Source organism: Loxodonta africana, chromosome 25 (genome assembly GCF_030014295.1).
Source record: "Loxodonta africana isolate mLoxAfr1 chromosome 25, mLoxAfr1.hap2, whole genome shotgun sequence".
Taxonomy (NCBI): domain Eukaryota; kingdom Metazoa; phylum Chordata; class Mammalia; order Proboscidea; family Elephantidae; genus Loxodonta; species Loxodonta africana.
The window spans coordinates 35,821,381-35,839,956 of NC_087366.1; the positions used below are offsets into that span (position 1 = coordinate 35,821,381).

The 18,576-nt window shown below is 39.4% G+C and overlaps 1 protein-coding gene across 5 annotated transcripts in view; it reads right to left on the minus strand.

Annotated features, from left to right (window-relative positions):
• Positions 1–18,141, minus strand: part of TARBP1 (TAR (HIV-1) RNA binding protein 1) — an 87,923-nt gene extending 69,782 nt beyond the window's left edge. For all 5 annotated transcript variants that reach the window (XR_010319409.1, XR_010319410.1, XR_010319411.1 and 2 more), the window contains exons 1-8: positions 17,139–18,141; positions 12,717–12,814; positions 10,379–10,448; positions 7,508–7,656; positions 5,593–5,645; positions 3,518–3,615; positions 970–1,105; positions 267–363 (exon numbers count right to left, since the gene is read on the minus strand). Coding sequence is in view for 2 of the 5 variants with exons in the window: in XM_064276680.1 (XP_064132750.1) it covers positions 267–363; positions 970–1,105; positions 3,518–3,615; positions 5,593–5,645; positions 7,508–7,656; positions 10,379–10,448; positions 12,717–12,814; positions 17,139–18,123 (1,686 nt within the window). In the remaining 3 variants the exon portion in view is untranslated. The remainder of the gene's footprint in view (positions 1–266; positions 364–969; positions 1,106–3,517; positions 3,616–5,592; positions 5,646–7,507; positions 7,657–10,378; positions 10,449–12,716; positions 12,815–17,138) is intronic.
• Between the last annotated feature and the right edge of the window lie 435 nt (positions 18,142–18,576).

The window sequence follows — 18,576 nt, forward strand, 5'->3', positions numbered from 1 at the left end:
TGCTTAGCATGTACCAAAATTCCAAAAGGAAAGCAGGTGCTCAGCATACACCACTGTTTGTACAAACAGTTTAGGTACAGTGATCTACTCTAATTAGTTAGAACAGGTACCCTCCTGAAATTCAAGTTCCCAGAGCCAGCCAAAGGCCCATCTTACAAGCAGGTCTTTCTAATGGTAGCAGTCACAGGCCTGCCATGTTAATTCTTTTTTGCATACTCACTAAGACTCATAAATTGAAGTATCATGAGTAAAAAAGATAAACTTACCACATCTACCAAATTCATAGCTGTCTGAAGAAGATAGCACTGAGCTGCTCCTCTCAACAGAATCTGATGTGTGATCATAGTACACTGAAGAACATCCCTGGCATTAAAAAGCACAAACACATTCCTTCCTTCTGAAGATAATTCTGATAAGTGATAGTTACTGACAAGTTGATTCACAGTATCTATGATTTCTAATACAGAAAATCACTGTCAGCAGAATTTCAAAGCTATTATTTTCTATTAAGGCATCTAATAGAACTCAATTTTAAAATTTCTTTTAGAAACAAAAAGACTGTATACAAAGACACAAATGCTTTTTAAAATTTTTTTTCATCTTTGCTTTCAAGGTAAGAATTTTATACTTTTTGAAATACCTCCTTATCAATATTATCACCTGGCCTTTTTAGTTTTCTACCTATCAATGCAACAGAAATTTACTGGCCTTACTTAAAGTGGTCAAAAGCCAACACGATGTGTTATAGTACATATTAAAGTTAGTAATTCATAAAATCAAGTAAGTCCAACTCTATATGAAAAATTTTTTTTTTAATTTACTTGTTTTCATGTTTAAATTAGGAGCTCACAAATCCCAAAGCCATTACCAACTAAAAACACTCACTGTAGACTTAAGCAGAGGGGAAAAAAATTTAGTAATGGAACGTCATGGCACATAACCCTATGTGGCACATACACAGTAAATTACCTGAGAGCAAGAAGCCCTTCTACACCCAGGGCTTTACATCTTGGGACATTTGCCAAAGCCATAGACAGAAACAAAATGGGAACAGCACACCAGTGTCTACTTGTCATTTTCTGAATAAGCTGTAACAGGAAACCATCTGAAAAAAGAAGAAGTTAAAATCATGGCTGCCAATAAACACATGAAAAGATGACTATCATCAGTCATTAGGGAAATGCAAATACAAACCACAAGGAGATGCTACTTCACATCCATTAAAAAAAAACTAGGATGGCTATAATAAAAAGATAGGCAATAAGGAGTGTTGGCAAAGATGTGGAAAACTTGGAGCCCTCATACACTGCTGGTGGGAACATAAAATGGTGGTACAGCCACTTTTTTAATTGAATAAAATAAATTCACTGTGAAAGCAGTCAAGTATATTATTTAAGGTACAATATCATGAGTTAAATCAAAAGAAAGCTATTTGGAAACAGTTTAGAAGTTTCTCAAAAAGTTAAACATGAGAAATACCATATGACCCAGAAATTCTATTCCTAGGTATATACCCAAGAGAAATGAAAACGTATGAACACACAAAAACTTGTACACGAATGTTCATAGCAGCATTATTCACAACAGCCAAAAAGTGGAAACAATCTAAACGTCTATCAACTGATATATGGATAAATAAATTGTGTATCTATTCAACAGAATATTACGCAGCCATAAAAAGGAATAAAGTACTGACACATGCTACAACATGGATGAACCCTGAAACCATTATGCTCATATACTACATGATACCATTTCTATGAAATGTCCAGAATGGGCAAGTCTATAGAGACAGAAAGTAGATCATCAGCTGCCAGGGACTAGGAGGAGAGGACAAAGGGAAGTAATTACTAATGGGTATGAGGTTTCTCTCTGGGGTGATGAAAATATTCTGGTATTAGATAGTGGTGACTGTTGAACAACTTTATGAATATACTAAAAACCACTGAATTAATTGTATGGTGTGTAGGTTATATCTCAAACAAGTTGTAGTAAAAACAAATCATTGCTATTTCAATTTCATTACTGTTTTGCGAGATAAGTATTCTATATCGTAGAGATACGCAGCTAATTTTAAGGCAAAAGATAAATGTTTTAGTGTTAGAAAACACTCTTCAGTTTAAGATGTGTTAAGGAAAAACAGGATGGGAAAGACTGAAGGTAACTGGCCTCTGGTATCTGCAAAGAACAACACTGGATCTTTCTCATAGGCTGTTTCCTGATTATCCTGGGTCTAATCACTATAATTTATTTTTCTACTTCCAGATACAAAGGGGCAGTGTTTCATTCTATGCTAACGCGTGATTTGCTGAGGACCTTCACGTCATGCAGTTAATGAAACGGCCTAGCTGTTTTCTCAGATCATCGTTGGAGAATGAATGCCTATTAAGAAATCCTCAAAGTTCCTGTAAGAGTATTATATGGACTTTATATTTTCCAAAGCACCTAGCACGAAACTAGATACACTGAAGATAATTCATTGGAAATTGCTGACCGAAAACATCGCTAAGTAAAAACCTAGTAAACATATTATTTACTCACTTTTGTTTGTTCACTAAATCCCACCCTTTGCTGAATACCTCACTCATGCTGTAAGAAACAAGGCAATGGCCACCTTCCATTTCACACTTATTAAACATCTTTACCAAGTGTTTACTATGTGTCTGGCACTAAGCCACAAACACCAGGTATTCAAATTCCAGAAGGCGGTGACTACTATTATTTTACTTATGTGGTGTTACTGACATGAGAGGCACCAACATGACTGACAAATTAATGCCCATATTGCTGGAATCCAGAAGCTTAAATTTCTAAATTCTAGCAAACTGAAGTATGGCTCTGACAGCTAGATCATCTTGTCTATTAACCTTTTTTTTTAAGAAGCAATCAAAACAATTCATTTTCTCAAAATTTAAAGCCATGATATACGGACTCTGTTTTCCTTAAGCTTTCTGACTTTCAAATACATATTACCACTGGTCATACGCAGAGTCACTTCACAAGTCACAAAGGCAGGAGTGAAAAAAGGACTATATTCAAGTAAGTTTTTATGCTTCACAAGCAAAATAACACTGCTTGTGTATGTGGCTTACCAACTTATTACACCTCTTTAAAGAAAAAATCCCCAATCTGAAAAAGGTCATCAGAACTTTGCCAGAATGGATATTGTTTTTAACTTTTTTCTTAAACCCAGGTTCTCTTTCTTCAACCTATTTTTCTAGTTTTTGAAATTGAATAGCAGTTAGAAAACCGATCTAACTGCAGCACATCTTTTAAAATTACTTCAAGCTACCGGTGCCAATATTGGTAACATATATGATACATATATAATAAAGCGTGTACTTGATTACAACAGACACCTGCATAATTCTGACAAAATTTGCATATCTGGAAAAAAGGAACCTATTTTGATAATATTGATTATAATAGTCTAGGATGTCACTTATAACCAATATGCTAAAAAAAAAAAAATTTTAAGCAAATACATTTAAAAAAAAAACGCCTTAATGACACATACTCTTTATTTCTTCTGGAAGTAGAGAAATGTAAGTGACTAAAAACTTCTGTAATTTCAATCCCAATGGAGAACCACTGCCCATCAGCTGACCTGGGGACCTACACACAAAGAGGGAGAAAAAAACAACTATTTAAAATCTATTTACAAATAAGCATACTGAAACAACTCTAAGTGGATTATGGCCCAAAAGTCTTTCAACAACAAATCAGACACTCTTCTTTTTCTGAACCTGCATTTTATTTTTCAGTAAAATTTTGAGGAGCCTTCTGGTTACTGAGCCACAAGGCTCTTCTAGGAAAACACACGAGTGAATAACCTACTATACTACGTAGGCGTAGATTTCTTTTTTTAGGAAACGTCCCCCTACATTTACACATATATAAATCTTGTTAAACAGCATTATCAAAAAATAAAAAAAAAGTCTAAAGATACGATAGTTTTAAATTATATTTTATTGTTTTCGACATATAATCCAATGACTAAATCTTTGGGTCTAAAGTAAAGAAATAACATTCATAGTAAAGATACATTATTAGTAATAAATTACTTTTGCAAGACGATTTAATTGTTACCATCTACTAAAGTCATATTTTTTCTGCTATATGCTTCTGCCAGGAACATTATCTGTTAATTGAACACAGCAGAGTACTAGAAAACTACAGGTGTCTCACAATAAATGTGTCTGGCAACTCTTTTAGAAAGCGCCAAGCTTTTTTTTAATGGCTTTGCTGCTCTCCAGCTGTCTAAATGCTTCAAAAAACTATTCAATAGTAATGAATAATTTGAAAACTAAAAATAATTGGAAAATCAAGCATTGCTATGCTCTCCCAATAGCTATTAAACAGGACTAAACATTAATATACCTTGGCACGGGCCGATTAAACATTTTTAAAGAAATTTAGTGGGGGGGGGTAATTTTTTTTTTTTTTCTGTTCAGAAGCATATCAAACAGAATATATACACGTAAACATGCAGTTAATCAATATCAGAAAGACAACATAATTTCAAAAGCAGGGGAAAATATTGAAGACATAACTCAAGAATACAGACCAGGATGGGAGATGAGAGGGTAGAGGGGGTTAGAAGCTGAAGAAACAGACACTAAAAGAGAGAGAATGGAGGGAGGGGGTGGGCTGAGCAGGCTGTCTCATTAGGGGGAGAGCAACTGGGAGTATGTAGCAAGGTGTATATTAAGTTTTTGTGTGAGACTGACTTGATTTCTAAGCTTTCACTTAAAGCACAATAAAAATTAAAAAAAAAAAAAGAATATAGACCACACTCCAGAAAATAAGGCAAAGCCACAATACTGACAACCTCTTCTCACTGTCAACTTTTTCAAAAGGTCAAAGTGCCAAATAAGGAAATATATTATGGACACGGGGAGCCACTGTCAAATACAGAAATGGGAAAGGTAATTTCCTGTAGGGGTGGACTGGAATTGAGTATACTAGTATGAATTCGTGATTCTTAATATAGCTAACAGCTAGCTAGAGAGCAGACAGGCATGGAAGTAGATCCAGATGTGTATGGGGGTATCTGCTCAGCAGACAGAGCTAAGAAAGAAACATACACACACACACACAGGGAGGGAGAAAATGGTCAGGCAAATGTGGTAAAATATTAACATTTGAGGAATAAAGATGCAACCATACGAGAACTCTGTGTTATTCTCACAACTTGTCCATAACTCTAAAATTAAGTCAAAATAAAAAGGGGGAAAAAAACACAAAAAAACTTTAAAGTGCTGGTTCATCAATGTCAGTATAATTTCCAAGAAGAAAGAAAGTGAGCTACATAAAATATACTTTTTAAAAGCCTAAGAATAGAGGGGTTCAAGGTGAGGAAAGTCAACAAGGCAAAAAGGAAAGGAGGAGCACTTGATACAAATAACAGAAGAAAGCCAAGAAGAATAACAAACATAGAAGGGATTACACGATAAGAAAAAGTTAAATGTCTATGAGGCAGCACATGTAATATGTACCAAATGCATTAAACGATCTGATCATGGTCCATAAACATGACAGACTTGTGTATCAAACACTTATTCCTGCATCACCACGAGATAACAGGTTTACCTGCTATACAGAGAGCTCTCTGAAAGCGCATCCATTAGCGGTCCAATAATAAACTAAAAAAAAAAAAAGCACACAATTGGTACTGGGTTTTTACCGCAATTCTGAGAACTCAGCTGGCCCTGACGGCGCACCCTGAACAGGGCTGTCGAATGGCTGCTGTCAGCAAAGCTGCCGGCTTACCCTCTAGGTTAAGTCAGTGACGGTCTTTGAGAGTACCTTGTTTCTACCAGAACAACAAAATGAGTACAGAATTTTCCCACCTGATCAAAATGTACAGGATACTCAGAAGAGAGCTGATGTGTTGGGTCAAGAAGGAAGAAAGAACCTGAAGTGGGACACGTGCTGGGAAATAAATGCAGTAACAAACAAAACACAAAAAGATACACAAGCCGAAATTAAGCACCTACGCCTGGAAGATAAAGTAGGAAAATTTATCTCCACAACTATTACTAGACACTGGTCAAAAGACCAAGCTTAAAGGAAGTACAAAAAGGACAGAGGAACGTGGGAAAGGGTGCATATCAGAATACTGTAGCATATACTCAGATAATTTAAAAAATTTACTTAAGTTACCTCTAAGTAAGTGGTAAATTACTAAACCTAAGTAATTGTGAAACTCAAATAAACACTATAACATAAAACTAACAATCACAGCTATAATTCTCAAAGTCTCTTTATTTTGTGTGATTCCTGACAAATAGAAATATAAAAGCTTAAAATAATTATGGTTCGAAAGGCGATTTGCTTAAGAAAGTAAGCAACAGTGATTCATTGCCTCAGAACTGGGGTAGTAGCATCTCTAAACTAAGAGCAATAATTCAGCGATTCAAAATTATGGTAATAACAGCATCATCAAAAAGCCTCCATACCATAGATGCCGCACTCTAGAATATTGGTACCACATAACTCCTTATTCAGAATGGTAATGATGCAGGCAGATCTAGCATTCACTCCTCAACAAACTACATTAAACTTTTTCTAAATATGATAGCTAAGTTGAGGGAAACAGGATTTATTGCATACAAATCTATAAAATACTACTTGCAATTTTAGAGCTTCATTCAGCTGCTAACCAAAAGGTCGACAGTTTGAGCCCACCATCTGCTCTGCAGGAAAAGATGCGGCAGTCTGCTTCCATAAAGGTTACAGCCTTGGAAGCCCTGTGGGGGTAGTTCTACTCTGTCCTACAGAGCTATGAGTCAGAATCAACTTGAAGGCAGTGGATTTGGTTTTTGGTTTTATATACATATAGTCCCTGGGTCTGCAAATGGTCTGCACTAGACTACTAACCTAAAGGTTGGCTGTACAAACCCACCCAGCGATGCCACGGAAGCAAGGCCTGACGATCTGTTTCTTTAATGATTATACCCAAGAAAACCCCATGGGGCAGGTCTACTCTAACACGTGGGGTTGCTATGAGTCAGAACCAACTCCACAGCAACAGGTTTGTTTTTTGGGGGCATATACTTTTAAAGATGACACAAAACCAAAAAAAAAAGAAACCCAGTGCCATTGAGTCGATTCCAACTCATAGCGACCCTACAGGACAGAGTAGAGCTGCCCCATAGTTTCCAAGGAGCACCTGGCGGATTCGAACTGCCAACCCTTTGGTTAGCAGCCATAGCACTTAACCACCACGCCACCAGGGTTTCCAAGGTGACACAGGATACGACAAATGCCTTTACCTCTCATCTTTTGACAAAACCAAAAAACTAAACCCATTACCATCGAGTCTATTCCAACTCATGGTGATCTTTACAGAACGGAGCAGAACTGTCCCATAGGGTTTCCAAGGAGTGACTGGTGCATTCGAACTGCAGACCTTTTGGTTAGCAACCTGAGCTCTTAACCACTGTGCCACCAGGGCTCCATCTTTTGACAAAGGGGACAAAAAAAAAAAAGGATAGGCTATTACCTCAGAAAATTCTGGTGAAAATGGAAGAACCCTTGTTTCATAGAGCTCTAAAAAATGGGTAACACCTTCTTTGGTCAGGACTTTATTTTCACTTTCAAACATTCTTTTATAAATACACATATGCCAGGATGGGTGAAAGAGCCAAAATCCTGTGGAAATAAGCATCTCATGTTAACATGTGCCTCTTAAATTATGTCTCTCTCTACCCAGGTTACATAGATTATATATTCATAATAAATGCATATACACATAAACACATTAACTTCATTCTAACACTATCAAAGTGAGTGAGTTTGGTTTTAATCACATCCAAGAGGTATCCAAGAGGTTTTATTATCGAATAACAAAAATAACTTCAGTATAACACCATTTCACTTAGAAAGGCTGCAGACAAGCACTATAGATGCTATAGTATACAAAAATTAAATATTCCCCAAGCATGCAGATTGGAACTTTAGATCTGGGGTGGTTTCAATCAATTCTTCTCTCACCCTACTTCAATCAATTTTTCACACAGCAGCCAGAGTGATGTTCTTAAAATTCAAATCTGAAATGGTCACACTTCGGTTTAAAACACTTAAATGGCTTCTCACAGTTCTTAGCATAAAACCCAAACTCCTTACCATGGTCTACAAAGCATGAGTGGACCCCTGAGACTCCTACTCTACCAATACGTACCCGCCCCCTATACCCCCTTGGCTCCAGCCACACTTGTCCTCTGTTCCTCTACCTCCTCCAGCTGTTTCCCATCTCACAGCTTCTGCAAAAAGCATTGCTTCCTCAGCCTAGAACTCTAAGCTCAGATGTCATTTCCTAAGAAAGGCCTTCCTTAGTCACCCTACCTAAAGTATGGCCCCACCGTACACTTTCCAGCCCCTTGTTTGCTTCCTCATAGAACTCACCATAATCAAAAATTATTTTTTCTATTTCTTTGTGGAAAACAGACAAAAATCAACTGAAAAACACCACATATGTCTCACCACTTTATCCCAGTGCTTAGCATATACTGGGTACTACGTAAATATCTATTAAGTGAATGTATAAACGAGTAAACAAATTAAAAATGGAATAAATGTGTACCATATACATATTTTTCTAATTTTTCTGAAATATTCTTTAGTTCTATTAGAAAAAAAAAATTCAGTACTTTTTAGTCATGACATCCTATAAATAAGCTGGTCCATTATTTATAATTCACACCAAGATGCTTGTGCAATTCTTTGGAAATGGTAATTTTTCAAAATCAGTTGTTGTTATTTGGTTTGCCAAGGGCTATGGGTAAAACGTGATAATAAATGCATTATTTTAATGCTAAATGCGTAAGTGAAGTCACAACGGGATTCAATTAAATTCTAGCCCCAGGTGGGACTATAGATTCTTATGGTCTGTGAAAAAATCCCAGTGTATCAGAAAACAATCAGCTGAATAAAGCTCAATTCCTAAGGGATCAAACTACTAAGATCGCAATTATCTAGAGTAGGCAGTAAAATCCATTTACCTAGGTTAATTTTCAGGTGTAAACCCTATAATGCGGCCTTTTATCCCTCATATGAATACAAAACACTGTTAGCCTGCATTTAGCTGTTTCACTGGTCTGAATTTCAATTCATAAAGTAATTTTAGGAAGCTCCAGTTTCATTTTATTTCCCATAATACAGTTGCGAATAAGGGCTTAAAAACCATATTTAAAATACACCCTGGAATTTTCTGTTCCTAAGAGGTCCAAGATACAGAACAATAATTGAAACCAAAAAGAGTGATTCTAACAAAATACTGAGTAGCAGATACAGTAAGAGGGTAAAAATGGAAATTAGTTAAAATATATAATCATAAAAAGAACAAAGAGCAATTATTAAAAACATACAATATACCACCTTTAAAACATAACCAAAGAGTCCGTATTTTTTAAAGATACGAATCAAAATATTTACAAATGAGATAATGCGGTGTCTAGATGTACTTCAAAACAACGTGGTAGGGAGTAAGTAGGGGAGGTTATTTATGGTATGAGAAGCAGGACTTGCCACGAGTTGATCATTGTTGAAGCTAGATGATGAGGGGTTCATCATACATACTCTTCTAGTTCCGTGTATGTTTGAAATTTTCCATAATAAAAGGTTTACAAACTTAAGCATACCTTCAAGTCACAGAAAACTGTGTAGTCATTTACGATGACGTTCTCAAAGACTATTTAAGGATATGGGTAAATGCACTGGATACTCTGCTAAGTGAGATAAAGTACTGTGAACAATATGGCCCAAAGGGTGTATGCTATGGATTGAACTGCATCCCCCCAAGATTCGTGTTGAAGCCCTTAACCCCTGTACCTGTAAATATGATCCTGTTTGGAAACTGGGATTTTCATTTGTTATGTTAATGAGGTTATACCAAAGTAGGGTGTGTCCTAAACCTAATCACTTCTAAGTGGGATCTTATAAAAAGACCAGAATAGACACAGAGACACACACAGGGGAAGACAGACACCATATGAGGACCCACCTACAAGCAAAGAACACCAAGGACTGCTGGCAGACACCAGAAACTAAGAGAGATGTCTACAGAAGGAATTGACATGGCCAAGACCCTGACTGGGACTTCTAGCCTCCACAACTGTGAGAAAATAAATATCTGTCCTTTAAAGCCACCCAATTATGGTATTTTTTTTGTTATGGCAGCACTGAGTAACTAAGACAGTGTATATCGGAAATGCTAATGCTATTATCTCTTGGTGGCAGTGCTACGAGATGATTTATATTTTGTTCTTCACACTTTATGTTTTTCTAAATTCTTTATAATGAGCAAGTATTACTTATAAAATCAGGGGGTAAAACTATAAATGTTATAAAAAATTAAAATAAAATTAACCATTACCTTTCTCCTCTGACACTGCATAATCAAACAGATTATTTAGCTTTGGTAAGACTGGCTTTATAACATGTATCTGAAAATAAAAATTAAAATAGCGTATGAAATGAAAACTTATCTTTAAAAACTTAAGGGAATTTTCATCTATTTATATAATAGCCTTTCTTCTGTGCTTTTACCCCTATGTAAAAAATACAGACAAGGACCCTGATCCTTTCAACTTTTAAATGGTATAAATCCAAGAATGTAAGATTGATTCTGGCAAAGCTAATAAATATAACCTAGAATAGAGTTACAATAATACATCCACTCCTCACTAATTGACATGGTTTGGTTCTAAGACCAGGTCGTCACATGAAAATTGGCATGTAAAAATGGAGGATGACCACATCAGGTCACAAAAATGGAGGACGACTACATCATTATATAATTGCCAAATTATATCATTACATAACTGCCTCAACACTGAGAATCATGGCCAGCCAAGCTGACACATAACTTTAATCAACACAGCCAGCATTACTCTCGCCATGCATCTCGTCATTCGTTACTGCCAGGTGTATGTTGCTAATGCCCAAAATAGTTGGATAGTAGATTTTTTTCACAACTGTCGTAAATGCAAAATGTTGGATAATGAGATAGTTGATAAGTGGAGTAGCTATATTTACATTTCTATATTGAATATCATAAACTAGGTCACGTAATCCTCAACAGTACTGGGAAATAGTAAGGGTGATAATACCAATATATTTCAAAGTGGAAAAAAACACTAAAATATTTTCTCCAGTGACTCAAGTTGCTCAAGCCAGTTCAGAGTTCAGTGTTCTTCGCACTACTCACACCATGTTGCAAAAGCCTTTGCTACAGACTTTAACTTATATATCCTTCAAAATATAGGCAAATAAGACTTTTTAAATTTCTATATATTTCATTCAGAATGCTAGCATGAATTCCCAGATCATACTAATTCACCATCAAATAAAATGCTAACTGGCTATCCTTGTCACTTCACTTTTCCTGCCAAGTTCCTTCATCTATAAAATGAGGGATTAGACTTGGACAAACATATCCGGACACTTCTTTTGCTATGAGGGCCCCCTTTTACGTTGCAAGAACTTCTGATAACCCATGCACAAAAATAGTGGGGGTTTTACAGATCTACTAATTAGGAAAGCCATAAAAGCTGACTTGAATTTAGAAATGCTTTTTCTTTATTCCTCATTCTTGTATCTATATATATTTAGCATGTATGAGTAATTCTTTATTTCCGTCCACAAAGAATACTAGGTACACATTTGGACTAACACCTTACAATGACTCCACAGATGGCTGGCCTCTTGGTGAACTACAGCTTAAAGACCGGGAACCCCCCCTACACCGGTGGTTCTCAAAGTATGGTCCAGAGATCAGCACCATAAGCACTGCCTTGGAACGTGTTAAAAATTAAAATTCTCAGGCCTCACCCCAGACTTGCTAAATCAGAAACTCTAGAGGTGGGGCCCAGAAATTTACAGTTTAACCATCCAGGTGATTCTGATGAACCATAAAGTTTGAGAGCCATCACAGTAGATCAGATAAGCTTAAGATTAAAAACCCTAAGATTAAAAATTCCATGATTCTACAAAAACTAATCCAAAGTCAATTACAAATGATTTTTTGATTGCCCAGTCTATTGAAAAATCTATCCCACCAATCAGGATTATAAATTCAGATTCAATCAGCAAGTAATGTTCAAAGAAATAGGAATATACAGATATAAGAATTAAAAAAGAAAGAAAACCTACAAAATTAAAGGGCAATTATTTACTTTAACTCACCTTTAGAATTCTTTGGAATTGCTTTAAGTAAAAATTTTCCTAAAGTTTTTTTTTTTTTAGATTTTCATGAACAAGGTACAGAAACTAAACACTAACACTTTAGGATTAAATATCAAGGGAAGACAAAATAAGACTAAATTTTTTAAAACAATAATCTAAGCCAAACAAAAGCATTATTTAATTTCCTAAAATAATTTACATTCAATTTTAAATATTTATGTTAGAAAACAAAGTATGTTTGAATTCTATCATGCTATATCCAAGTTGATCTTTAAAAAAAAAAATCCATTGTCGTCAAGTTGATTTCAATTCATAGCAACCCCACAGGACAGAGTAGAACTGTCCCACAGGGTTTCCAAGGAGCGGCTGCTAGATTCGAAATGCTCACCTTTTGGTTAACAGCCAAGCTCTTAACCACTGTGCCACCAGGACTCCAAGTTAATTTTTAGTACTGCTTATTCAAAATGTTTTTTTAAAAATGAAAATTACATCCCTAGAGGCTTTGCTAAAAATATGAAAACACTTACCTGGTTTCCTTCTAGTGTTTCCATAATTAAAATATAGTTTTCCCAAAATTTTAGAAGCTCATCTTTTTTCTTTTCATTCCACCAAAACACACTTGGGTCTGATATGGTTTAAAAAAAACAAACAGAATTAGTTCCTCCTCATTTTGCCCATTTCACAAGTTTCTTAATGAAAACTGTTCTTAAAATAATAACTCTATTGCCAAATGTTATATTCTCAAATAATGAAGGGTATGCCCCTGTATCAAAGCCTAGAAGAGACAAGGCTTCCTCGGGCTAACAAAGATTTCAAAAAGAAAAATTGTTTTTAATTAAGGTTACTATTTTAGAGCCCTGGATAAGAATGGCAGATTTACCCATATAAACTCCACTTTCTCTCCCTCAGAACCTCACTGTAACAGTAAGATTTTTAGGGCAAAACTCCAGAGAATGGCACAAAAAGGGAAGCAGACAATAGCGATGAAATTTGGAATGTGAAAAGCAGACAAAAACCAAGCAAACTCAAGAAACTGAATAAACAGGCATAGAGGAAACCCAAAAAACAAAAAAAAAGCAGTTAAAAAAAAAGGTGAAATTTGGACAATTTTTTAAAGACCAAGTGTGAGTTAGTTTGATACCTTAGAAACCCTGAGAACAACCCCAGGGAAGCCTATACCCACTGAACTAGCTCTTATCCACAGGCTTCCCTCATGAAGCTGTGGCAAGGCAGGAGAACCATGGTAGCACAGGGCCTGCCTAGGTCTGAGAGTGGAGCAGGGCCAACTGGAGAAGGTCATCCGTACCCTATAGAAATACGAAATGGTGATCAACTGCCACTGGCAACACTCAGAAAACCTGCTATGCCAGTGGCGTCACTAGGGTTGGCGTCAACCAGTATGGTAACTCATGATGTTCCCCCCACACCCCACCCACAGGCCTCCTCCCATACCAGACTATAGAGAATTCTGAGTAATGTTTTTTGTATTAAATGTTACCCATAAATCGTAATTCCCCTATATCGCTCCTTTTCCTTTAGTTTCTACTTTATTCTCAAAAAAGTTACTGATACAGGTTCCAAATATGAATTCCCACAATACTGTAGCTAAAACACGAGAAAATGTGACCAAATCAGCGACTATAAAAACAGCAGCAATGAAAACAGCAGATGCTTGAAGCACGTGCAGATGAAACCATGTGATTCCAAGTGTCACTGTAATTGGGTAATAGTGACAGCTCTAACCTGAGCGCATTAGAAGGTTCAAAGAGTAAATCAGCAGAGTTTTAGCTTTGCAGGTATACTGAAACATGTAAGCTGGGCTTATGAAAATGTTTTTGTTGTTATAATACAGGGATACTTTTATAAAAAAAAAAAATTTCTGCTGAAACACTACCCAAAAATTTTATAGACAGTCATTTTGGTGTCACTCCCTCTGAGAGTGTCACCCAATGTGGTCCTCACTCCCCATACCCCCTTAGTGACACCACTGTGCTACACCCTGGACTACTCTCTGATAGGAGGCAAAAGCTCTCCGTCCCTGTAGGAGGGGCAGGAAACCCTCCCACACTCTCACCCCTGTCCCTACCCTAATACCAGGCAAAAGTTGGTGCCTCTAGGAGGGGATAGAAAACCTTTTCTCCCCAACCTACACTGACCTTGGGCAAAGGCCATCTGTCACGGTGGAAGGGAAAGGAAACTGGCCCCTGCCCAATATCCTGAGCTGATACAAGGCAGTGGTCTGCTACTGATGGGGTGGGGGAGGAAACTGGTGTGCAAGACCTACCAGACACAGGAGAATTTAGCTGCTACAGGAGAGGGTAAGAAAACTCACATGTGCTTTAGACCCTTCATTAAGTAGCAGGTAGAGTACCCCCAGGGAAGGAGCAGAAACAGCAAAAAATCTTGAATCCAGGTTCAAGTCCACCAGGCCTAAGGCTGAGGCTAGAGTAGGGGAAATTAAAAATCCTGTGCTCCTTATCACAAGCCTCATATGAAGCAACAAAGGTGAGCCGTCTACCCCTGAGGGAAGGGCAAAGCATGGAGACAGACCCCATCCGTGGAACAGGCATCCAGGGCTTGAGAAAAACTAAAAACAGTGAGAAAAAACATCTGGTGCTCCAGGCTTCACAGGTAGCAACAATCCATCACCGGAAGAATCTGAAGACTACAGTGCATTGAAGGTAATTATACCATCACAAAAAGACCAAGCCCGGCTCAATTACAAACTAAACTGACTCAACACCCACCCCCCAAAACTAACATCCTGACTGACAGAAGAGTGACTACTGCTAGGCATAAATATTTACTTCAGTCACTACTGTTGTTCTTTTACACACAATATCTAAAATTTCTAAGACAGAAAAAAGCAAGAAAAAAAATGACCCACTGTCAACAGGAAAAACAGAAAACAAAACCAAACCCAGAGATGGTCCAAGTGTAGGATGTGAAAATAACTATGATTAATATAAAAAGGATCTAGTGGAAAAAGCAGACATACATGCATGAACAGAGAGGATTTTCAGGGATGGAAACTACAACAAAGTAAAAAACTCACAGCGACCCTATAGTACCAAACAGAAATACTAGAAATAAAAACATTAAAGATAAAGATGAAATTATTGACATGCTTTGTCTTAAAATCTACCTCAGGAAACTACTGGAGGATGCACTTCAACAAAACAAGTGAGTAAACCAAAGGAAAGGAGAGTGTAAACCACGGAAAATGAGGTCCAACACAGAACTCAGGTAAAGGGAATACCCAGGATGATGGTGAAGACTGATCTTTAGGAGGTCAGCTGTCCACCAGGCATAAAGAGCAACAATCAATATGTGAGCATATTAAAGGATTCTGGAGAGATGACTTCTAGAACACAAAACTTGTAAAATGCCTTCACTGACAATTGGCAAAGAACTGGTAGCTGAATTAGTGCTAAATTCAGGTAAAACCAAACAAATTTTTAAATGGCATAATCCTAGAAAAAACTTCTGGGAAAGGAAAAATAGTCATAGTTTACTATATGGACCACCTCTGAACAGCATTTACAGTCATTATTTTGTAAATGCTGAGTACTCATGTAAGCAAAATTATAACCATAAAGTGGATGTTACAATATGTTATAACCAAAAAAAAAGTCCCAAAACTGTTTCCGTCAAGGTCGATTCTGACTCACAGCAACCCTAAAGGACAGAGCAGAACTGCCCCATAGTTTCCAAGGAGCACGTGGTGGATTCCAACTGCCAACCTTTCGGTTAGTAGTCGTAGCACTTAACCACTATACCACCAGGGTTTCCATGATATAGCTAGGATACCTGAGGATAGATTATTTTAAGACATAGAGATAAATATCAAACTAATCAGCTAAAGAGCTGAAAGTGGTTGTTTTCTGAAATGGAAGAAGTGTGGGGAGGGGAGAGAATGAAAAGACTATTGTTTAGCCTTAAAATTCTGCAGAATGACTGACTCTCAAATAAGTGCATGTTTAGTTTTGATAATTTTTTTTTTCAGTTTTCCAGTGAAAACCCTCACCCACTGATCACCTATTTGTGGATTATTAAAATATTTACTGTCTAATTTGTAAATGTATATAAAAATCTAATAACCTACTCAGAACTGCAACCAAAAGGAAATCTTTACTTGTAATAAACGAATAGTCAGCTAAGGTTTAAAGAGTAGAAATCGTCTATCTATGGAGACTATTTTGAATCAATCCGTTCTGAATTTTGGTAACTTAAAAATAAATTTAAGAGGACTTAAGCGTCTTTTCACACACTTCATGGTCAAACCGATCATTAGTAACATACCAAACTGAAGGGAGGGCTTATTTCATCTACCCTTTTTCTGTAATAAAGTGGGAAACATGGCTCAAAATGTAAAATTTTTTAAAGAAGTATTTAAAATCTGACCCATCCCCATTCTATTAAATTAATGGCAAAAATATCCTCAAAAGGTCGATTTAACGGCCATGTTTAACAAATATTAGTAAATCCTACTCCTAATTCCCAAGGGATATTTCAAAAAAATGTCATGGCTTTATTAACGCTTATTTCTAACACTCACTTAGCCACAACAGTTACTAACGTTCCTTTCAATCCGATGAATCTTAACCTTTCTTTTCTATTTGAGTGGCTCTACCAAATATAGTGCAAATTTGGGTTTGTAAAATTCTCCGTGGACTTGGGTCATCTTCTTAAATTACTCCACAGGTGCAGTATTTCACCTCACTCTGGATCAGAAAGTGGAGGAACTATAGACTGGTCACAACTGTAGTGATTTGTGTCACTTCAGGAAACACCTCCAGGCGAGGTTCCCAAGGTGTTCAGACTTTACGAGGACCCTCTGAAATAAGCAAATTCTGCAAAGGTCGCACTACAAGCTGGTTTTCGGAAGCAGGCGGGGTCCCCTGCCGGGAAGTCAAGCAGGACCGGGCGAGGGGCAAAGAGGCAAGTACCGTTTCCTTCCCGGGGGCTGCACGCGCAGTCTGCCCCCAGCTCCGCCGACACCTCCACGGCCCTTCGCAGCACATAGCGCGCCCTCTTGCGCGTGAGCGCGTCCTCCGCCTGAGCCAGGCCCGCCTGCACGGTCCTCCAAAAATGCCAGCACCGCCGGGCGTCGAGACCCACTTCTGGGCCGCGAGGGGCTCCGCCCGCGCCCGGCTCGGGCAGCAGCTTCTCAGCCAGGGCGCTCAGCACCAACAGCTGGCGCCCGACCCCGGCTAGCCCGGCGCCCGGACCCGAGGCCCCTGCCCGCGCGGCCGCAGCGCGCAGCCCCTCCCACACGGCCCGCAGCGCCGCCTCGCCGCACCGGCCCAGAGCCGGCAGCAGCCGCCCCGCTGCCAGCGCCGCCGCCGCCTCCTCGGGCGGCCCGGCCTCGGCGTCGCTCAGCGCCACGGCCACGGCAGCCTGCACCACCCGCTCTAGCAGCGCGCTGTCTTCGCGCGGCCGCAGGCAGGGGCTGACAGCCACGAGGACCTCCACCGCCGCCTCGGCGCCCGGCCCGTCGGGTACGCAGGCAGCGCCCCCGGAGGCCCCCTCGTGGCCGGAATCCGGCCGCACAGCGCGCAGGTCGCGCAGAGCCTCCTCAGCCAGCGCGGCCACCCACTGCGGGCCCCCCGCGAGGCGGACACACGAGTGCAGGGCCCCGGCGGCCGCCCTCAGGACACGGCGGCGGAGGCGCGGCGACTCTGGGCCGGGCTCCCGCAGCAGAGGCACGAGGTACCCGACTGCCGCCTCGCGCGCCGCTTCCTGCAGCACCGCCGCGGGGCGCGCACCCGCGTCCCCGCCGCCCCCACGCGCCTCCTTGTCCTCGAGGCGCTGGAGAAGAAACCGCAGCGTCTCCACGCGCTCCGCAGACGCCTCCCCTCGGCAGAGCGCCCCAAGCAGGGCCCGGGGGTCCCTGCTCTCAGCAAGCAGCGCTTCCGCTAGCACCCACTCCATTTGCCGCGCGCGGCGCCGCCAGCACCAGACAACTTAAGGAAAGAGCTGCGCGTGCGCGGTGCGTGCGCGTGCCCCGACTGGGCGCGGGGGCGCGCGCGCTCCGCCGAAGGTTGTGGATTGCCGCCTACCACTCAGGCTTCAGTGCTTTTTTGGAAAGTGTTCCATTCCGCCCCAGCCCCTTACTGTGTTTTTTTTTAAGAATGCTAAACGTTTAAATCTTAGAATGTAATAGAAATAAAAGGATGCTTGAAAATAACATATTGTCTACATCAACTGCCTCGACTTCCTCATTGGAAACAGACCTGGAGTTTGGCCTGTACATGAACACACAGTGACACGTGCTTGTGGGCACAGGCCCAAGGTTCACATAGAAGACCCACGTCACAATCACCTAGGAGCTTATGCTTAAAATCATGAGTGACGGGTACTATCCGGCAGCCCTGCTGGCATAGT